The sequence below is a fragment of the Dermatophagoides farinae genome, chromosome 8 (genome assembly GCF_024713945.1).
Source record: "Dermatophagoides farinae isolate YC_2012a chromosome 8, ASM2471394v1, whole genome shotgun sequence".
NCBI lineage: Eukaryota > Metazoa > Arthropoda > Arachnida > Sarcoptiformes > Pyroglyphidae > Dermatophagoides > Dermatophagoides farinae.
Genome location: NC_134684.1, coordinates 2,165,397 through 2,187,619, shown reverse-complemented (window position 1 = coordinate 2,187,619; position 22,223 = coordinate 2,165,397). Strand labels below are relative to the sequence as shown.

The window sequence follows — 22,223 nt, the reverse complement described above, 5'->3', positions numbered from 1 at the left end:
TTGGGATAAAATTTTTTGAGTTTTATTCTGCAAATTTATTTTTTTAAAAAATCTATATTAGATATAATAGATTTGTAAATTTACTGCAAACAAAAATGTCTGACGTTCGTGATATTCTCGAATTAAATCGAGAATCTGGTGAGAAGAAAATTGTGAAAAAGAAACGTATCCCCGAACAATCTGTCAAGAAATCCAACATTAAAGGCATGAACCGTGAGGTTTATGCTTTGTTGTGTTCCGAAAACAAAGATAGTGCATCGCTCATTCAATCGGATTTTGCTATTGGATCAAAATTTGGATTTCCACCTTTCGGCTACAAAAAGGTTAAAGCTAATTTAAGTCTTCGTAAAGTGATTAAATGGAATTGGGTACCGTTTACTAATCCGGCGCGAAAAGATGGCTTCCAATTATATCATTGGAGACGTGAAGCAGATAAAAACAAAGAATATCCATTTGCCAAAATGAATGTTGTCATCAACGTACCTTCATATACTGATCAAGAATATCAAGAATTATTACAAAGCAATGAATGGAGCAAAAACGAAACTGATTATTTATTTAGCTTATGTAAAAAATATGATCTTCGTTTTATTGTCATTCAAGATCGTTGGGATACATCACAGTATAAATATCGAACAGTGGAAAATATCAAAGATAGATATTATTCTGTATGTGACATTTTGGCTAAACAACGTAACGAATCTACCGTTGGTAATAGTTTGAATGTAAAACCACAAGGCTATGTATTCGATGCTGAACATGAACGAAAACGTAAAGAACAATTAAAAAAACTATACAATCGTACGCCAGAAGAATATGAAGAAGAACAACAACTGATTGCCGAATTACGTAAAATCGAACAACGTAAAAAAGAACGTGAAAAGATTACCCAGGAGATTCAGAAATTAATTTCTACCGATAGTACTTCTGAACTTCGTAGACAAGAACAACAGAATCAAGCTCGACAATCGAATATATTATCACGTTCTAGTAGAAAGAAAACCAATTCTCAATTAAAAGGTTCTCGAATCAGCGATGTTGGTGCAAATTCATTTAATACGGTCAATATTGAATCGGCCGGTATTAAATTTCCAGATCCTAAAACCTGTGGCGTTTGGCTTCGTAGTTCTCGTATGAAATTACCATCATCGGTCGGCCAGAAACGTATGAAAGCCATAGATCAATTATTGAAAGAACTTAAAGTTGATCCACATCCAATGCCAACCGAAGAAATTTGTCGAGATTTCAACGATCTTCGTTCTGATATGGTCTTACTATATGAATTGAAAATGGCTCTTACCAATCTTGATTTCGATCTACAATCATTAAAACATCAATATGAATCGAATAATGTGCAGGTGACAAATGAAAAAACCGCACAACAACTTGTGCCCACAACGCCGTTAAGTGCTGTCAGTTTACCAGATAATTTGACCACTACATTCGGATCAGCCACTAGCCACCATCATACTAATCAATCACCAACAAAAATTGATGATATTTCTAAAAAAATATCCGAAGTAATCGATGTGACCAATTCAACACCACGTAAACGAAAAGCCGCTATGGAGCAAGGGAATTTGATGAGAAAATTACGAAAGAATTAAAATTATCTTTATCATTTTTATTTTTGTCATGACTTTATTCACATTATCCATCCATAGTTTATAATTGAATCAATAAACATTTATTAAAGACAAAACATTTATAGTCTTGATTTCTTTCGTTAGTATCACTCTGTAATTCGATTATAAGAATTTATCATTCAATATGAACACTGTGATTGCAGCAATGGCGCCAAACAAAAATGTCATCAAATAACCGAATAATTTGCCAAAATTAACATCGTCAATAAATGTTCGTCCGACTAGCATTCTCAACTTTTTCAATTTGCTTTCGTTGTAAGGTGGATATCTACAACTATTTTGATGATAAAACATTAATTAATTAAATTATGAAATGATTGATTTTTTTTTAAAAAATCCAAATACCTGGCTATTAATTCTATAATAGGATTATAATCTTTAATCATGACCGATTTTTTATGTGAAAATGCTTCGAATGAAAAACGGCCATGATAGTTTCCAATACCGGATGGACCAACACCTCCAAAAGGCATCTCATCAACTAAATAATAATTAAATTGTTAATCCAAAAAAAAGTTCATAATAAAAAAAATTAATAAACTTACCAGTCATCTGAAGAATAGTTTCATTGACAGCAACTGAACCACTTGATGTTTCATTGATAAATTTTTGATAGACTTGTTTTTTGTTCGTAAACAAATACATTGTCAATGGTTTTTCTCCTCTTTTGATGAATTCAATTGCCTCTTCCACCGAATCGATAGTAATAATCGGTAAGATTGGTCCAAATATTTCTTCTTTCATTAAAGAATCAGAAGAGATCACATCGGTGACTATCGTTGGCGAAATGTATCGCGTTTCTTTATCGGTATCACCACCAATAACAATTTTTCCATTAGTAGAATTGATCAAATTCTGTAAACGATCAAAGTTTTTATCATTGATGATTCGGGCAAAGCTTTCAGATTTTTTTGCATCGCCTTCAAAAAAGTCTTTCAACACTTTGTTTGCAATGTTGATGAATTTCTCTTTCACTTCTTTCGTACAAAGTAGATAATCAGGTGCGATACAGATTTGACCACTATTCATACATTTTCCCCATAATAATCGACGGACAGCAATTTCCATGTTAATTGAATCATCCATATAAACGGGACTTTTTCCACCCAATTCCAAAACGACTGGAGTTAAAAATTTGGAAGCCGAATTATAAACCATTTTTCCAATAGAAGTAGATCCAGTAAAGAATACCATATCGAAACGTTCGTTCAACATTCGTGTAGCTTCTTCAGGTCCACCAGTGATGACATGAAAACATTCACGATCCAAGTATCTTGGAAGCAATTCAGCCATCAATTTTTCACAATTTGAAGCTACCTCTGATGGTTTGATTATAGCACAGTTACCGGCCGTTATAGCTCCAACTAATGGACTCAATAATAATTGCACTGGATAATTCCATGCCGAAAATATCAACACAACACCATATGGTTCATGTTTAACATGACAATTGTCCAGAAGAGTTGCAACACCTTTCTTCTCTACATATCTAGGTTTAATGTATTCACGAATATGTTTCAATTGATATTCAATATCCTTGGTGACAAAATCAATTTCGCTGATAATAGTTTCCATACGAGGCTATTATAATTGAGGAAAAATGAGAAAACAAAAAAAAATGTTGCCAAATAAATTGAATCAAAAAATTTACCTTTCGAAAATCGGCATCCAAAGCTTTGACAATTTCTTCTTGATTTTCGTTCAGACATCTTTTCAATTGTTCCAATTGTTTGATACGAAAATTGATATCTTTAGTAATATTTCGATGAAAAGCATCACGTGCTTTTAGAAGTGCCTATGTATTGAGCAAAAAAAAAAAAAAAAAAAAAAACATCATCGATTAGATGTCGTTACAACAAAACAATGATACAATTAAAGTGGACACATTAAGGTTTGATAAACACCTGTAGATAATTTTCAACAAAAGATTCACTATATGGTGGTGGTAGACTAGTGTTGTCATCTTGTTCCACCATAATCAAACAGGCTGAATCATTTTCACTGATTTGTCTGAAAAGTTTTGTCATTATTATTTTTTTTAATCTCACACTATATGTTATCGAAGCGAAAAAAAAAATTGCAATAATAAAATGAAATTAAAACAGTGTAGAATAATAATGATTCAGATGATGACGATGATAATTTGTATAAATTAAAGGGTTAAAATTATCAATAATGATAACGGTGGTAAAAATTCAGATATTGACATCATCATCATAATCATTGTTGACGATTGCAGTATACAATTTACAAGTAACAAGAAGAAAATAAAAATCTATTTATTTCCATTGAAAATGTAGGAAACAAAAATATTAAAAAGATGATGATGAACACAGCATAGAGGAAGAAAATGGATGCTTATTTTAGCAATGATGTTGTACATTATTTTCTTCTAATATTTGGAAAAAAATAAGAGAATATAACAACAACAACAAGAAGAAAACTATTCATTCGAATCAAATCGAAACGCTTGACCAAACCTGAATTGAATTTAAAACATTTGATGATGATAACGCGTGATTACACACTGTTGTGTGTGTGTGTGTGTATACACATATAAAATCATTACGATGATGTTGATGTTTAAGAGAAGAAGAGAAAAAAAACAACTTAAATTTCATACTCTTTAGATTTGAAGTGTTGTTTTTTTTCATCTTCTTTACAATCCTGTCCTGATCACAATCATCATCATCATCATTCATCTTTATGATCGAAAAACAAGAAACTTTACAATGCATCGAAAAAAAGAGAAAAAGATTCAAATAAACGGAAAGAGAAGTGGCCATCACATTGGTATCATAATCATTTTAACAATAATTTTACCTGTAATCATCATCATCATCATCACCACCGCCACCACTATCGTTTCTAATCACAGATACAAATGAAAATGAAGGAAAACTTCAGATAACAAGGATATCTAGGATTGCTCCACAGACTGTTGTTGCCAAGTTTGCTGTCGTTTTTTTTTAAAATTCAATTTCTTTATAAAAAAAAAAGAAAATTTATGGTACAAATAAATTCCATACATAGTATGATCAATGATGATAATAAGGAAAAAATTGTATTTGTCACCCAAATACAAATTCAAGAATTCATTCGAATCGAATCATCATATGCACAAACATAGTTTAGTTTTACAATGGTGGGAAAAAAAATTCGAATGAGTCATATATCGATATAATCGATATAATCGTTAATCATGATTATGATCATATAATGATGCTGATTATGATGATAATTTAATTGAATCACGGAAATTTGATAGAAAAAAAAGAAACAATTATGAACAGGGAAATTTAAAAAAAAAAATTATCATGATCAACAAACACACAGACCTGATTGAATAATATCGTTGTTGTTGGCCGATTATTATTATTTTGATCATCAATTGCGATAATCATTTTTTTTATCACTAATTAAATGGTTGATTGAATGAATGTATACGTGAATTATCGTTCAAATTATATTGACCGTTTTAGCAATAAAATGACAAATAAATTGGGAAAAATCAAATAAAAATTTCAGCAGAAAAAAAACAACAAAAAAGAAGAAGAATAGTGTCGATGATTAACCAAAGTAAGTGTTTTTATTGAGAAAAAAAAACCAGCAATCATTTATATCAGAAAATATGATGATAATCAATCAATCTGACAATTGACTGAAAATAATCATAATCGCAAACATATTTTTGTTCCTTCTTCAAGTCTTTTTCTTTGTGGTTGATGGTTACAAAAAACAACCTAAAATTAAAATTCAAACAAATCACAGAAACAAAAAACAAACAAACAAAAAAATTTCACCATTTTTTTTCCTGTGTATGCATATGATGATGATTCGAATACTAAGTCAATGATGATAGATCATGTAACAAAATATGTGGTATTTCAATGTTCACAACCAACGCGCATATTTTTTGGTTAACCACTTTCGGCCAAGATATCAATCGCATCATTCATCGATTGATATTAAAAAAAAAACGGCATTGATATATAACTACAGTAGAACACAACCAGGCGAACAAAAACATGAATTGATCACAACACACGCACACACACACACACACACACACACTTTTATCAACATTGCCAAAAAAAAAGCATAAAAATAAAAATTCGAAAACGACATAAAATGACATAAAGAGGGAATTCCAACAAAAAAAAAAATTTACAAATAAAAATTAAAAAAAAAATAGTGAAGAAACATCCAGTTAGTTAGCTACCCTCAACATTGTTTAATTATTTACAATTTCAACCCTATATAGATAAGGGAACCATATCGATATTGAGGTAAAGGGAAAACCTACGTAAACGTTTCCTTTCTAGGGTCAACTAACCAGATCGATTTGATCGATTGTCAACATTAATTAATTAATTTAAATGTTAATTTTTTTAATGAGAAAAAAAAAATTTTTGATTATCACAGATATTTTTTTTGTAGGCAAAGATGATTTCTATATACACATACCTTTTCAAGGACAGCGGCCATCTTCTTGTAGTAAGATAATAATATTGAATTGAATTGATAATTATTGGCTACAAAAAAAAAAAAAAAATCGAACGTCGTAACAAAATTCAGTGTTAGATCAATTTGAAAGAAAAAAAAATTCTATCAGATCACACACACACACACCTGATCGAATCAAACAATGACAGTTGAATGATGATGAAAAAATTTTTTCTTTTTCAATAATCTTATTATGGACCAAAAAAAAAAAAAAAAAAAATGACATTCGGGTACATCAATAGAATGCGTTTTTTTCTCTGTTTTGATAAAGTTTAATTGAACAGAGACAAAAATCTACCACTACAAACCACAACAAGTTTACGGTACACACTCAAAACACAAAAACAAATTATCATCACTGGCCAGAAAAAGTTAACGACAAAAAAAACTAATGCATTAATTTTTTCATTTAAAGATTTCATATGTAAAAAAAAAAATTGAGTGCGTGTATTGATAATTGTTACCATCCTTTTTTTTTTCTTTGACAATTAAAGCATGCGCGTTTATGTTACACACCATATATCGATATATTGAATCACATGACAATGTTGGTTTTTTTTTTTTTTTTTTTTTGATTTTGCTAACTACCAAATTGAACACATCAGCCTTGATTTATAGATAAATAAATAAATTAGTATATGATCATCAATGTATTTATTTATTATGCAGGATGTCCATCATCAAATATGTCATAAATTTTAATATATCAAAACAAATGGAAAATTTTTTCTGTTTTTTTTTAAATCAGAAAAAACCTGAATTCGAATATAAAGTATGATTCTGTCTCAGAATTTATAAGAAAAAACAATAGATGTCTCTACTGTATTTTTGAAGATAAACAAAACCTGAATTTAGTTCGACATGTCGTGATCAAGTTTTTTTTTTAATTTAGTGGGTTCATATGTTTAATGTTGCATGATTTTGGTAGATTAATTGTCGAACTTGAACGAATGTCAAATTGCTTATTATTGAATGATATCATTATCGTGAATTTTTGATCGAATATTTTTCCTTTCTTTTTTTTTCATTTTTGGTTGAAACTAAACTATAGAATAAAAAAAATAGTCAAAATGGCTGCTGCATTAGTAAGAAATTATTCGAATTTAATTTTGAATACTCATCGAAATCAATTTATTCGAGCATTGTCAACAACAGGTAGGTGAAATTTTATTTTGATCTGAATAAATCGAATTAATTACTATATATGAATATTAAATTACTATATCCATGGAAAGCATATGAATATATCACGACTGAATTAAAAGGTGCCAAACAGAATGTTGGTCTTGTAACATTGAATCGGCCAAAAGCATTGAATGCACTTTGTGGTGGTCTTATGGATGAAGTTGTCGATGCTATGCAAAAATTCGAAAAGGACAAGAATATTGCCGCCATGGTGTTGACTGGTTCGGAAAAAGCATTTGCTGCCGGTGCCGATATCAAAGAGATGGTGGATAAAAATTTCGAACAGGTTACATTGGGTGGTTTCCTATCTCATTGGGACAAAATTACAGCAGTCTCCAAACCAATAATTGCTGCTGTCAATGGCTATGCGGTAATGTTTATGACCATAATGTTTTATCATTGATTCATATGTTTAATTGTACAATAGCTTGGAGGCGGTTGTGAACTATCCATGATGTGTGACATAATCTATGCTGGTGATAAAGCACGATTTGGACAGCCAGAAATTCTTATCGGCACCATTCCCGGTGCTGGTGGTACACAACGATTAACAAAATTTATTGGTAAATCTCGTGCCATGGAAATGTGTTTGACTGGTAATCAGATCAATGCACAAGAAGCATATGAATATGGTCTTGTAAGCCGTATATTTCCTGCCGATCAAGTTGTCGATGAAGCTATAAAATTGGCTGAAAAAATTGGTGAAAATTCTAAAATAATTGTTGCCATCTGTAAATCATCTGTTAATTATGGTAAAATTTGAAATTTATTTTATTTTGCTACCATTAATCATCATTATTATTTGTCTTTAGCTTATGAAACTACGTTGAAACAAGGCTTGGAAACGGAAAAGAAACTTTTTTATAGCACATTTGCAACGGTAAGTATTCTTGTGAAATTAAAATCGGATTAATTAATTAAAATTTTTCATTTCAATATAATCAACAGAACGATCGAAAAGAAGGCATGTCTGCTTTTATTGCGAAACGAAAACCCAACTACACTGATTCTTAAATGAATTTTATTGTATTGTATTCAATGATTATAGTTGAAAAAATAAATGGCTAGCATTTTTTTTAATGATGATTACACATAATTGTTCAAATTATTATTATGATTATGATATTTAGGAAATGTTAACATTGGCTGCAAGTAAATAATTTTGCAAAAATTTTGCTGCATCCGGTGACATTGATGAAATTAATGTAGATATTTTTCCAGGATAACGGATTGAAAGTTGATGAAGTTTTTGTGCAAGATATAATTTTGGTTGTCCAATATCTGCAATTAAGTTCAATTCTTGATTTGTGGCAAAAACTAAACGCGAATATGAGGCCTGATAACCCATGTTCATTTGTTCAATTTCGACAAAATGATCATCAGCTTGTTCGGTTTTATCTTGTGGTAATTCAAAAACAGCAATTAAACATTGTAATAATGGTGCCCACAGTGTAATCAAATCATCTGTTGTCGAAAAGAATTGATCCAAATCGGTCAATATATCTGTCATACCGATACATACTGTATTTCGATCAATAACACCTGTTACTTTTTGAGCATCGACAATGAATAATTTTTCCAACACCATACGAAACAATCTGTTTTGTAATGATTCGAGCATTTGGTAAAACACTTTGACACCAAACTTGTGTACGAACAAACTGAAAAATATCAACAATGAACGAACATATTTGATAGTTTTGGCGTGCGTTAATCGTTGAAAAAGAATAAAGAATATTTGTTTCATCATTGGCATGATTGCCGTTGAATCAGCAAATACAATTAAATAGTCAATAATTTTAAATGCAAAATGATCACTTGATTTTGCTGAGATAAGCTTCTGAAATACACCCAATAATGGTTCCAATTTTCCAAGATTGACAATTTCTTTGGAACAACATTTCACATATGATTGAATCAAACGAGTTAACGGTCCGTAATTTGCCGGTCGTTCCCAAAGTAATGGTACAAGAAGAAAAGGAAATAATTCCATGTATGGGCCAGGTACTGGTTCTGTTTTACCATAATTTTCTAGCAATAAAGCCAAAATTTGAAAAACATATGGAGTAAATTCTTGAACATCTTGAACAAGTATAGTTTGAAATATTGGAAATAAAACATTTTCAAAGCTATGAACAGAAGCTGTGCTTTTAGAACAAGCGATTCGTATGGAAATGCTAAGTGTTTCGAATAGATAATGATTGAAATTAGGCTTGGATGGATTCTTGGCAACATGCGCAACTTTTTCAGTCAATTTCGGTAATAAAACACTGAAATAAGGCAATAGTTGTTCACGAAGCAGACTGAATACACGTAATATAGCTTTGATGGAATATTCATTTTCCTGTGAACCAGAAAATTGCCAAACACCAAATAAACCTTCGAGAAGTTGAAGAGAATGTTGGCTTATATTTTCCGGCTTGATCAAAGGTATTGACATATTGTTCGGATCGCGAAGTGTTAAAATTTTTTCAATACAGATAGCCGAATAACTATGAATGACGACAATAGGTGATGATAAATGACGGATAATATGCGGCATCATGGCCAAAAGAATTTCATTAACAGGCAATTGATTCCTAAAGATGATAATGTATTTAAGAGCATCGGTTTTCAGAACAGGCATCTCATTGATTTCTGGACGTTCAAGATCAGTACGAATGACATTATTAAAAAAACTGGAAATATTGATCAAATCCGATGTGCTTGTGGTGCCTAATCGAACAGAACCACCTTTGACAACCAACGATGTGACCAGATAAATGGCAGCATTTTTACTTTTCCAATTTTGTTTTGGATTTTGTGAATAATTCATTAGCATTGTTTCAATATATTTACTGAATACTTCAGTCATAATTTTTTCAAAATGTTTTGCCAATGCTTTCACTAGATCACAAGCGGCACGTCGTCTAGTCTGTACATCGGCACCTTCAACATCACGACGTATATATTCTTCTGGATTATCTTCAAACAATTCTTCATCCGATTCACGAAATTGCATATTCGGTATAATAACTCTGGAACACATTTGTTGCAAGATTTGTTCTTTCTCAAAGATTTCTTTATGAAGACCACGATCAGCAATAATGCATAAAAATCGTATAGCATTCGAAATCAATATATCGTATTTGGCTTTAGTATCCAACGAATCTAACAATGTCCATACTTGATTTATAAATCCAGGTAGATATGGATCAAATTCTTCATTATATTTTTCAGCAAACATGGCAATATTTTCACAGATTTGACTTTTAAGACTTTCAAGAACACCCATTTCTTCATCACTATCTGTTACCAATGTTTCTGCATTCAATTGTAATAATTGAATAAAATTTGTCATCCATACATTCATATTATCTTCAAAAAATTCGGCTAAATCTTGTGAATTCAAGCTGAAGAATATTTCCGAACAATACACTAACGATTGCATTATCACTTGTATGTTTTGCTTATTATTAATATGTTCAGGTATCAATTTGACGATCCAAACGAAAAGCCCAGTGAATGTTTTGGCAAACGTGTCGAGAACATATTTAATTTCTTGCCATAATTTGTCCGATTTAGCTTCATATTGATATCGTTTGAATAGAGAATCCACTGTTTGAAGTATGCCGGTGATGATATTAAAATTATACTGCTGACAACTTTCATTCAATTTGACCATCATATTTTCAAGTAGATTTGGCCATTTTTCCGGAAAATCAGCTTTACCAATCAAACTAACAGCTTCGCTTAACTGTTTCTGTATCTTTTTATCACTGTTCAACATTAGATTAACAATTACATTTTTACAATACATTCGATCATTTGCATTGATCATGTCAACATCATCATCATTGGATACGGTCCAATATTTTTTGATAAAATTCTTGAATGAAATAGCAGCACAAAGTTTGACAGTAGCATCAATATTAGGACGTTCAATCAATTGAAGTAATTGTTGGCTATAACCAGGTTTATTCGAACAAGATTCAATGAAATTTTCTGCCGGCTTTCGAACATTGATATCGTGTGACAATGTCTGCATCAGACAATTGATTAATTGTTCAATATTGATCTGCTGTCCATTTGATGATGCCATAATGGATTAGTGGATTGTAAAACGGTCCAAATGGTAAAAACTTTGGTGATGATGATGATGATTTGTGAATAACAATAAATGAACTTTTTTTCACATTTTCCAAGCATGCATTTTCAACAATGAAAAAAAAATCGAACAAAAAATCAGCCGTGTTCGAATGTATTATTCATAAACGACGTTTCGAAAATGTTCATGGACATCGATGTCAATTTTTTTTTTCGTTTTTCAAAAATTCAAAATTGATTGATCTTGAATTTGACAAAAAAAAAAAAATTTTTTTTTTTGATTCGATCAAATCAAATTTCATACATTCGACATACTTTTTTTTCCTTGCTCATCTTTATATCATTTCTTCAATTTGTCCATGTATATCAATAAAAAGTGTATTCAATTCATATATTATTTTGACAGCTACGGATTTTTTTCCTTTGGGTACAACAAAAAAAAAATATCACATCTTTTGTCTTTAACATGATGAAATGATGTCCGTCAAATGTACTAATCGGTGACACAAAATCCAAGCTCATCATTACCCAAATTATACAAACGCTGAACATTGTGATTTGTAATCGGGCGTCATTGCAAGCAATAGCAATAACAAACAAACAAACAAAAAAAAGAAACATTTAACAAGCAGCCAAAGTGATCATCATAATATTATGATCATCACCATCATCATCATCATCATCGTGCTATTGGCCTATGGGCGTCACATGTATCATCATCAACAATCGATGTTGATGGAAGACAAAACTGGCAAAAACAAAACTTGTTGGATTCGATTTTTTATTTGGCTGCATGCAACAAAAAAAAAGGTATTCGAATCCAAAAATGACGCCAATAGTGACCAAACGGTGGCGCTGATTTGATTTACTCTGCTTTTATTGCTGTTATTTTTTGTGTTGTTGATGATTGCTGTTTAGATTTTTTCCTCTCTGTGTGTGTGTGTGTGTATGTTTTTTTGTCTGTTTTCTGTGAATGTTCAACAATTTTATTACAAAAAAAAATTTTTTTTTTTTTTTTTTGGCAAATTGAGACTTCTGAGACTGTGTGTTATTTGCTCTTTATATGTTCAATACAACAATATCAATATATATTGTGTATAGATGCTTTGCATTTTGTTTTTTGTTCATATACATTAACACGCTCTTTTACAAAGAAAAGCATTGCATTGGGATCTCATCATCATCATCATCATCATCTTATGATCATCATCGCATAAAAAGCTAAGATAAAGAAAATTTTTTGAATTCAATATTCTCCAATCAAATTGAATCGCAATTATATATATTATTTTTTTACAGCTGCTTAAAGATTCACATTCATTCATTCTTTATTATTATTATACGAGCAAAGTGGTTGAACGATCATCATCATCATTCTAATTCGTCTGTTTTGTTCGGCTTTATGTATATATTCAATTCAAGTGTGTTTTATTGTGCTGTATGCTGTTTCATCATTGTCAACGATTATCCGGTGTCTATGCGATTCATACGAGTATTGGATTTGTGATTCATAAAATTTGATTTTTTTTTTTTTTTGAAAATTTTTAAACCAAATATACAATAATATAATGGCACAACGAAAGAAAACATCAACATTAACCGAATGGTTTTATATTGCTCTTTTGATGACGGCCATACGACCACCACCAGATCATCATCAATTGTCATCATTATTACCTTATCGGCGATCATTATTATTACCAAATTATCACCATTTTGGTATCGATAATAATCATAATGGACCGATTAGTGTTGATAATTTCTATCATCATGATGATATACATTTAAATGATTATTCACATGATCAACATTTTCGTACAAAATCTTCGATATTATTAAGAGAAACATTGAATATACTTGATGATTTAAATTCATTAGGTAGATATTCAAATCCCCATAATCATCTGGATCATCATCATAGTTCAAATTTAATTGCATTCCCCGTTAGCGGCGGATTTTCTTCCAATGTATTCATCAAACAGGAAAATGATGATGATGTTTGTAATAATAATCAATTATTATCGTCATCAAATGTTAATGTAAATTCAATCAATAATGATGACAATAGTTCACCATTATCAATTGATCCAGATATTTTAAATCAAATAGATTTTGAGGTAAATATTCATTCATTTTTCACTAAAATATATATATAAACTTTTATTTTTCATTTCAATTAGCTACAAAATTGTCCATTCAATGATGATACAATATGGCCCAATCTTAATGATGGTATGTCTGTGTTTATTTGTTTATTTATTTTCTTTGCTACCATCGAATAACATATATATAACATTGGCATCATAACATTGACATCGATCCAAATTATTTTTCATCGTTGAGTGTATGTTTATTGTGATGTAATTCTGTTAAATTTTGGCAATACACACACAGATGAAAAAAACCCTTCTTCAATGTAATTGTATATCGGTGTTGGTAGGTCGACCATAGAGTTACATGAATGATATGGGGGCCTCATCTTTAAAGAGTTTATTGGCATCAAACAACACTTACAATTGGTATTTGCATATACAATTGCATGTTTTTTTATCTGTCCTATTGATCGTAGGTTGTACAAGTATTTTCGGTATTGCCTTGAAAATATTCTTGTTAAGGATTAAGGATTCTGTAACTTTATTTCACATCAAAGGATTATTATATGATGATAATCATCATAAACCCGAAAAGAACATTGCATTTGAACATTCGATGCAAAAACAACCTACGTTCGAATTGGATTCTGGTTTCATTTTTTTTTTCATCGTATTGAACTCACATTTAAGTACACACCTAAAAACCAGTAGATAATACATTTGTCGTAGGTTTCTAATGTTAATCTTTTTTTCTATCTAATTAGTTTTGTTTGTCGGCCATGTTGTTTTTTTTTGGTAGAAAACTTTTCAATTTTTTATTGCTCAAATTGAAAATGAAATGATCTTTAAATATCAATGATGATAATCATAGCAACAGCATTCAACTAGAACAAACACAAAGTCTTTAATGAGGTTTTGTTTTTTTTCTATTTTGTTTAGGTTTATGTAGGAGGAGTAGGTAGGTGTTTTTTCTTTAGATGATAATAATATTGCAACATATTTACATTCATAAACTGAGGTAGATGGCCTTAAAAAAACAAAAAAATTTTCTTGCGTAGGTAAAAATATATATATCGTTCAGATTGACAAAACTCTAATATTATTCTCCACGTGATATATATATAGTACGTGATATATTTTGTAATGTTTTGATGAAAAATTTTTTTTTTTTGTAGATGAAATCGACGTCGATGTGTGTGTGTGTGTGTGAAGATCCTCTAAATAATTTCTTCTTTTTTTTGTTTCTCCCCCAATGTTCACACATATGACAATATATTATAGCAATTGTAATTTCAATTTTGTTTCTTCACATTGGCAAAAAAAAAACTCATCATTTAAAAGTAATGTTTTTTTAAAAGTGCGCTTCATTTTTTTTTTTGCTGCCTGAAAGAAGAAGAATATATAACCTCGAATGTGATTAGATTCATTCATAATGAGGAATGATTGAAATTGAAATGAAAAAAAAACCTTCGAATACAATGAACTTGATTGATGGTTATGATCATGATCAATGGATGGCGCTACAGATTTCAAATTTTTGAATTTTTTTATATATTTGATAAATCGAACAACAAAAAAAAAATGTTTACACCTGTTGTTGGTTGATCATTTCATTTCAATTCGATTAGATTTTTCTTTCTTTCATTGTTTTTGTCGACTAAATGATTTAGGATGTTATGTGACTACCTGTTTTTTTGTGTTTGTGTGTGTGTGTGATATAAAAATTATTATTATAAAAGATGATTCATTCATTCTATTCTGTTCTAATAATAATAATAATAATAATAAAAATCTAATTAATTTGTAGAGAAAAAAAAATGGATATCAAATATAAGAAATTTGCACATGTCATCATCATTGTTTTTTTTTATGTATTGACAATTTGATTGACCAGTCTTATATCTTAAAAAATGATAATGATATTGGCCAATTTTGGTGTTTGTACACAAACACAAACACACATAACATATCACTTTGTCATCAACCAAAGATATTATTATTTTCGATGTTTTTCTCATTCACAATGATTTGGCTATTTGTCAAAGATGATGATGATGATGAAACAATTAATATTTTGGTCATTAATAGCAAACCAAAAAAAAAAACAATAATAAAAAACAAATCATTTTCCTGTTGTTTTTTTTTTTTTTTTGGTTGAGAAAAAATTGATTTTTTTTTGCTCGCCCTACTACTACACGTCCTTGTAGTTGTTTGTTTTTTTTTCTATTAACAAACGAAATTGCATTCTAAATGACCAGAATTTTCTTGGAATCATCCAAGTCATCGATGATGATGATGTCGATGATAATGGGGGTGTGTTTGTGTGGGTTACACACACACACACACGTGATATATGATTCGATTTTATATATTTTGTTGATGATTGTTTAGATTTTTTTTTTATATTATTATTTTCAAAAGTCATAATGATAATGCATCAAGGAATGAAAATGATAAAATATCTATGTTGTATACTATGTGGCTACTAGATTATCGTTATTTTCTAAAATTGTTATTATCTCATACACCACCGCCACAAACAACACAAACAAACACGAGTTTTGAATTTTTATTTTTATTTTTGAAAAGAAATTGAAATTGATTGATTTTCAGTGTTTTTTTTATGTGATTTAATTCATTGTTTTTTTTAATGAAAAATTTTTCTTTATATTTTCCTTCAATACCTTGTTCATCTGGATAGATCCATTGATCGAAGCTGAAGATTATTCGTCATTATTCAATAATAATAATGATGATGACCGACAACCGGATAGATTGACAATTGACAAAAATGAAAATAATGAAGAAAAATCTAATGAAAATGATCTACAACAACAACAACAACAAGAACAACAAGTGGAAATCATTGAAAACAATATCGACAATAATAATAATGTGGATGAATCAACATTGGATGAATTTCTACTCGATGATGATGATGATCAAATTTTACCTATTCTTGGTTCCGGTGATAATGGTGATGTTAATGATCTATTTGATGAACTTGAATTATTATTATCGGTAAGTTATCTTTTTTTTTTTATTTTGAAACAAAATATTTTCATCTTTTGTTTTTATTCTGTTGCTCTGATTATTTTTTTGAGAACGGAAATTGACTTTAATAATTATTATTCGACTTTTTTTGTGTTGTATGTAAATTTTATTTTCCGATCATCATCATTTTTTTTGTTTGTTTGTTTTTGTTTCCTTTCTTTTTCTCTTATTCACAAATCTATTACCCATGGTATTGATTATACAGAAAACAACAAACAGTCACCAGTGTTTTTTTTTAATTGACCTGTATGATGATGATTCAACGTGTATTATAATTTATATCTCCTTTCTTTTTCTTTTTTTTTTTGGTTTCTGAATAATATTTTGCAGCAATATATAGCTAAAAAAAATAGCAGCAGTAGCAATGAAAAGTTTTCCCATTTGCAGTGAGATCTATGAGAATTTTTTTTCGTTCGTTCGTTCGTTTTTTTTTTGTTGTAATAATCGTTTCAAAACTAAAACAAAAAAAAACCAATTTTTCGCAATTTAAAATGACAGCTGCTTACAAAGAAAGAAAAAAAATTTGGCGACAAATGGCCGATCGACCTATGTTTTTGTGTGTGTATGTTATACAGGACACTTGTTGATTTACTATGTTAACCTCGAACATACTGCTGACATATTGATAGAGTGGCAAAAGAGAAAAGTAGATTTCATCGATATACCGGAGAAATATCGATATATATTTATATTTATATATATACGGTTTGTATGATCATAAGAATGACCCGCTTTAAGCTCATAGTAGTAGTTGAATTATTGAGTTTCATTTTTTTTAAAGCTAGTTATTTAGTTAGTTTTTTTTCATTTTCAAATTGAAAGTATCATGTTCCATCTTAAATTGAAATAAAAATATCCACCAGGAGGTCGAACATTATTATTTTCTTTAATGGAAACCCATTTTTTTTTCTCAATATTCATTTGTCCTTCGTGTATTCACGAGCTGTATTTGTTTGTTTGTGTGTGTGTGTGTGTGTGTGGATATAAACTTATTTTTTCTGGTCATTGATTGGTTATTGTTTTGAATGAATGAATTTTTTTCTTTTTTTGGAAATGAATAGCCATAATTCATTTTTGATTCGATTCATTTTTACCATTTTTTTTTGTTTTTAATTAATTTATTCGGGTTACTTCCTTGGATTTTTTTTCCAAAAAAAAAAAAAAAACTAAAAGCACTTCATAAAAGCATTGTCAACTTGTCGTTGTCGTTTTTTTTCCATTCGTTATTTTTGGGTAAAATAATTGAATCGCAAATTTGGGCTAAAAATTAATTATTTATGATTATCATCCACATCTGTATGTATTTATGTTTGTTTGTTTGTTTGTTTGTTTGTTTATAATGTTTGTCTTTGATATATCCATGACCAGAAATGAATATATGGATATAAAAAAGTTTAAAGCCAAATGATGATAATCCCTTACGGATATATTAATTCAATTTTTTTTTTGCTTCATTGTTTGTGAATGTGAATCAAATCATTATTATGCGTCGTGTATTCGTGTGTATGATGAACTTTAGTTTAAGCTACTATTTTTTTTTGTGTTTAAATTTTGAATTTTCTGGAATGTGTCGTTGGCACTTTCGTGATACATCATATGATTCAATTATTTGTCAATGATTAGTTCCACACACACACACACACACATAGACAGACAAAAAAAATATATACATTATGATCCTACATTGCCATTGTGATGGTGATGGGCATTTGTATCCGTACTTTTATATAGAATAGATGCAAAGAATTTATAGAATGAGATCACTTAATACGTATATGATTATGAATTTTTTTTATGCTTTGTCACGTATTTGGTTTTCATTGTTTGTTTCGATTTAGACACTATGTAGGTGGGTGGGCATCCTATCATTTGTATGTGTGAAATGTCAATCTCGTTGTTGATGTTGTGAATATAATAAATTTTTTCCCAACGAATTCTTAAATTTTGATTCAGAGATTTTTTTTTCAATCTAGGAATACAGAATTCAATGAGAAATCGGAAGATTTTTTTTGTTTTTTTTTTTTTTTTGGTAATACTATAATGAAGATGATGTGTCTGTGTGTGTGTTGTATAGTCAATGGTAGGTTAGACAATTGACAGAAAAAAAATAATTCAATTGTCACCTGTTGATGAACAATAATAATAGATAGAATGGTTGGTTTGACAATGATCGGTTATTATTTTTATTTGCCACTACATATAAAGACCGCGCCTCCTTTTCAGGCCACCACCTATTTTTCTATATGTTTTCATTTAATAAAAAGGCGATACCTGTTGCATTGTATAGATATTTGTCTAGGTATATATACCAAATTATGATTCACCTAGGTGTTTTATTGTCGTAGTTGGTGCATGTTTTTTTTTCTATGTTGGATAAAATCCATATACAGTTTGGCCTCAGTCTAATGATAGGATTTTTTATCGTCGTCGGAAGTCAAAGACATCTTTGATCGATATATATTTTTTGTCTGCTTGTTTGTTTGTTTCTAGCCGCAAAAAATTTTATCCAATTTTGTTCATTTCGAATTTTGACATTGTCATCGACAAATTGATCTTGGGTTTTTCATTTTTTTTTCATTCTTTGTATTTTTTTTTGTTCATCATTGTTATTCTTATTTGTTTATCGTCAATATTATATTTGTCTTTAAATCTGACAATTAACGCAAAATGATGATGGAAAATCCTAACGGTGCCTGCAGTTCTCTTTACATATTGAGTTCGGCTTCACCATTCACAACAGCATCAGCAGCAGCAACAGCATCAACAACAACGACAGCGGCGGCTGTAGCTAATCCTAATCCTATTAATGATTATTGTCTGATTAAAAAATCTGTTAGTCATGAATTTTCTTCATTTTTTGTTTGTTTGTTTTTCTTATAAACACGTTTTTCAATTCTTATAATTTTTGTTTGATTTTTTTTTCTCTAGAATGAAACCGATTCATATGGTAATCATCATAACGAATGGTCATCATATAATGGATATCAAGCGAATCCAATTACAACAATCGCTACAGATGAAAATGGTCCCGAATATCCGATTTATGATGTTACACAAAATTGTAATCTCTATGAACAAAGTTCCAACGGTCAACTTCTCAATAATTGTTCCGGTATGTTAAATGATGATGATAGAGTGATCAAATAAACATTTCAAAAATAAATCATTTCATAGGGCAATATTATTGCAATAATAATAACAGCAATAACACAAATGAAAATGGTCACAACAATTTAAGTGCCGTACTTTATTCTTCCTTAACAACACTGTCCAATGGTCAAGATCATCATTTGAATTCAGATTTGTCTTATAATGGTTTCAATAATGGTGATGCCGGTACTTATATGAGCAATGTATCATTTCCAACCAATAATTCCGTACCGGATTGTTTCTATAATGGCTATTTAGATGAATATAATTATCCATCAGATATCAATCAACATGGACAGAATTTTGAATATAATTCATTATCTACAATTCCTACACAGTCCACACCTACTACCTCAACACCTGTATCACAAAACTTACTCAATACTAATAACGATCATGAACAACAACAAAAATTCGTCCATACAAACACAGAAGATTGTTTCGATAAAAGTAGTGATTCAGCTGTATCATCAATGAGTTCTGATCGTGTTCATTCATTATCGGATAATGTAAGTGTGCCGTCATTTTTGGTTATGATCATAATCTTTATATTAAATTTACATTTTCATTTATTTATAGGATTTGATTGATACTTCATCAGAATCTTCATCATATAATTGTGAAATGAATAATCTATCCTGTGGTAATAATAATAATAATGATAATAATAATAATAATTCGGCTGCAAAGAAAAAATATCGCCTTTTTGGTAAAAACAGTATTAGCAGTAGTAATACTAGTATGAATACCAATGATGATAGTAGTAATAAGAATGATGAAGGCAAAAATATCGTACAATTGACCGATTATTATGGTGAATATCCCCCAATGAACTATCTTTATTCAAATTCTACACCATATTCAATGATTGATTCGAATGGAATTGGCCACTATAATTCAATCAATTATTATCCAACAACTGCTGTACAACATAATCATACATATGCTCAATTGCCTAATAATAATGAACCAATACATTCTTCGATAGCTAGTACAAATGTGTCCTGTTCATCTTCGAATGATTGGATTAAACAAGAAAACATTGAAAATGATTCACAGAATGAAAATGTGCTCAATAATAAACAAAAATCAAATCGTCATTCGAAACAACGTGCCAGCGATAGTATCAGCAGCGATACTGAACATAATCATTTTAATCGTGATGAAAAAAGAGCTCGTGCTTTAAATATTCCTATATCAACTGAAGATATTATCAATTTGCCTATTGATGAATTCAATGAAAGATTGACTAAATATGAATTGACTGAAATTCAATTATCACTCATTCGTGATATACGAAGGCGAGGTAAGTGATTATTATCAATAATTGTGATTTTAAAAAAATTTTTCTTGATTATTTTAAATAGGTAAAAATAAAGTTGCAGCACAAAATTGTCGCAAACGTAAACTAGATCAAATAATGGGATTACAATCCGAAGTGGACACTATGTACAATCAAAAAGATTCCCTTGAAAATCAATATAATCAATTATTAATGGTTCGCGAAATGGCTCGAGATAAATATAATAAACTCTATCATTTTGTTGTCGAAGCATCATCGTCAAGGCAAACATTTCTTGAATTATCATCTAGTCCACCGGATTTTCCTTTAAAAGATTCATCATCTAACGAGATCCAAATCAATGGTAATTCAACCAATGGATTTATCGTGACTAATACTACTGTAACGACGACGACTACACCACCGGTTCCCATTTCATCATATGGTATCGATGAATTTGATGATCAACAAAAACAACGATAGAAATATAGTTGAGCATTTTTTTCTTTTAGAATTTTTTTCAAATTTTCTATCCAATTTATTTAGCATTTTTGGTTTATACGTATACGTATATTGCATTGTTTTGATCGGCTTGAGCATCAAAATTTTTAATGCGGCTTGGAAAAAAAATGAATATATTCTATTTCATTGTGATATTTTCTTTCGACACTATATATACTCCTATAGTTTCCTTAATTTTCCCACAAAAAAAACTTTGTAGTTGTATTATAAATTTCTCAAAATGCTTGGTCATTTTCCTCCTACTACTCCTACTCCTACTCCTCATCATCATCATCAACATCATCATCATCATTAACATCATCATTTGTAAATAGTTTTATTTTGAAAAATCAACTCACATACACATACACATATACAAATTATGTCACATAATCTCTATATATTGTAAGCTTTAATTGATCCAATTTCTCCAACACACCCACATCCACACACCCACACACTTATATTTACGAAAATATTTTCTGAAAAATTGTAATTGTAATATATATATAAAACAAATAATAAGTTTCTAGGTAACTTTTTCTCTGGTATTTTGAAAAAAAAAAATTTTTTTCTTTTCGAAGAAAAACAAATGAATAAGATTCTTTTTCAATTTTATCATCGTCATCATCATCATTAACATTAAATAATAAATTGTATAAACAAATTTAAAAAAAATTTTTTTTTTCATTGCAATATCTGTCAGGTGTAATTTGATTT

At 29.7% G+C, this 22,223-nt stretch overlaps 5 protein-coding genes across 13 annotated transcripts; 3 read left to right on the top strand and 2 right to left on the bottom strand.

Annotated features, from left to right (window-relative positions):
* Positions 1-95: 95 nt before the first annotated feature.
* Positions 96-1,702, top strand: DMAP1 (DNA methyltransferase 1 associated protein 1). The gene has a single exon (XM_047059233.2). It carries the CDS (start codon positions 96-98, stop codon positions 1,605-1,607), a length of 1,512 nt encoding a protein of 503 aa, XP_046915189.2. The 3' UTR covers positions 1,608-1,702.
* LOC124495804 (aldehyde dehydrogenase, dimeric NADP-preferring-like) lies at positions 1,622-6,546 on the bottom strand. Of its 6 annotated transcripts, none has more exons than XM_075733674.1 (6): positions 6,279-6,339; positions 6,114-6,181; positions 3,298-3,441; positions 2,192-3,227; positions 1,992-2,127; positions 1,622-1,920 (listed from the first exon to the last, which is right to left on the bottom strand). In XM_075733674.1, the coding sequence occupies exons 2-6, from the start codon at positions 6,132-6,134 to the stop codon at positions 1,749-1,751; spliced, it is 1,509 nt and encodes a 502-aa protein (XP_075589789.1). In that variant the 5' UTR covers positions 6,135-6,181; positions 6,279-6,339; the 3' UTR covers positions 1,622-1,748. The 6 variants fall into 6 exon arrangements, with proteins under 6 accessions (XP_075589789.1, XP_075589793.1, XP_075589791.1 ...); XM_075733678.1 differs by lacking the exons at positions 6,114-6,181; positions 6,279-6,339 and adding exons at positions 4,985-5,389; positions 5,450-5,559; XM_075733676.1 differs by lacking the exons at positions 6,114-6,181; positions 6,279-6,339 and adding exons at positions 3,551-4,038; positions 4,127-4,421.
* Positions 6,547-6,993: 447 nt separating this feature from the next.
* Positions 6,994-8,415, top strand: Echs1 (Enoyl-CoA hydratase, short chain 1). Of its 3 annotated transcripts, none has more exons than XM_075733680.1 (6): positions 6,994-7,043; positions 7,204-7,307; positions 7,388-7,707; positions 7,765-8,089; positions 8,150-8,217; positions 8,286-8,415. In XM_075733680.1, the coding sequence occupies exons 2-6, from the start codon at positions 7,223-7,225 to the stop codon at positions 8,349-8,351; spliced, it is 864 nt and encodes a 287-aa protein (XP_075589795.1). In that variant the 5' UTR covers positions 6,994-7,043; positions 7,204-7,222; the 3' UTR covers positions 8,352-8,415. The 3 variants fall into 3 exon arrangements, with proteins under 3 accessions (XP_075589795.1, XP_075589796.1, XP_046915192.2); XM_075733681.1 differs by having other exon boundaries at positions 7,043-7,076; XM_047059236.2 differs by lacking the exon at positions 6,994-7,043 and having other exon boundaries at positions 7,050-7,307.
* Cse1 (chromosome segregation 1) lies at positions 8,343-11,418 on the bottom strand. The gene has a single exon (XM_047059231.2). The coding sequence runs from the start codon at positions 11,416-11,418 to the stop codon at positions 8,464-8,466; it is 2,955 nt and encodes a 984-aa protein (XP_046915187.2). The 3' UTR covers positions 8,343-8,463.
* Positions 11,419-11,523: 105 nt separating this feature from the next.
* LOC124496083 (uncharacterized) lies at positions 11,524-22,181 on the top strand. Of its 2 annotated transcripts, none has more exons than XM_075733673.1 (8): positions 11,524-12,233; positions 12,723-13,540; positions 13,604-13,655; positions 16,218-16,537; positions 19,499-19,682; positions 19,745-20,229; positions 20,300-21,026; positions 21,088-22,181. In XM_075733673.1, exons 2-8 carry the CDS (start codon positions 12,992-12,994, stop codon positions 21,483-21,485), a joined length of 2,715 nt encoding a protein of 904 aa, XP_075589788.1. In that variant the 5' UTR covers positions 11,524-12,233; positions 12,723-12,991; the 3' UTR covers positions 21,486-22,181. The 2 variants fall into 2 exon arrangements, with proteins under 2 accessions (XP_075589788.1, XP_075589787.1); XM_075733672.1 differs by having other exon boundaries at positions 11,761-12,233; positions 12,578-13,540.
* Positions 22,182-22,223: the final 42 nt, after the last annotated feature.

Excerpts from the sequence above, each read along its gene's own strand:
- DMAP1 (XM_047059233.2), top strand. The coding sequence starts at position 96 with ATGTCTGACGTTCGTGATATTCTCGAATTAAATCGAGAATCTGGTGAG.
- LOC124495804 (XM_075733676.1), bottom strand. The coding sequence starts at position 3,673 with ATGACAAAACTTTTCAGACAAATCAGTGAAAATGATTCAGCCTGTTTG. Across the intron at positions 3,442-3,550 it reads TTGTTGAAAATTATCTACAG|GCACTTCTAAAAGCACGTGA; the intron begins GTGTTTATCAAA and ends CTCAATACATAG. Across the intron at positions 1,921-1,991 it reads ATTATAGAATTAATAGCCAG|TTGTAGATATCCACCTTACA; the intron begins GTATTTGGATTT and ends TCATCAAAATAG.
- Echs1 (XM_075733680.1), top strand. The coding sequence starts at position 7,223 with ATGGCTGCTGCATTAGTAAGAAATTATTCGAATTTAATTTTGAATACT. Across the intron at positions 7,308-7,387 it reads TCGAGCATTGTCAACAACAG|CATATGAATATATCACGACT; the intron begins GTAGGTGAAATT and ends ATCCATGGAAAG. Across the intron at positions 8,218-8,285 it reads TTTATAGCACATTTGCAACG|AACGATCGAAAAGAAGGCAT; the intron begins GTAAGTATTCTT and ends TATAATCAACAG.
- Cse1 (XM_047059231.2), bottom strand. The coding sequence starts at position 11,418 with ATGGCATCATCAAATGGACAGCAGATCAATATTGAACAATTAATCAAT.
- LOC124496083 (XM_075733673.1), top strand. The coding sequence starts at position 12,992 with ATGGCACAACGAAAGAAAACATCAACATTAACCGAATGGTTTTATATT. Across the intron at positions 16,538-19,498 it reads AACTTGAATTATTATTATCG|AATGAAACCGATTCATATGG; the intron begins GTAAGTTATCTT and ends TTTTTTCTCTAG. Across the intron at positions 21,027-21,087 it reads TCGTGATATACGAAGGCGAG|GTAAAAATAAAGTTGCAGCA; the intron begins GTAAGTGATTAT and ends TATTTTAAATAG.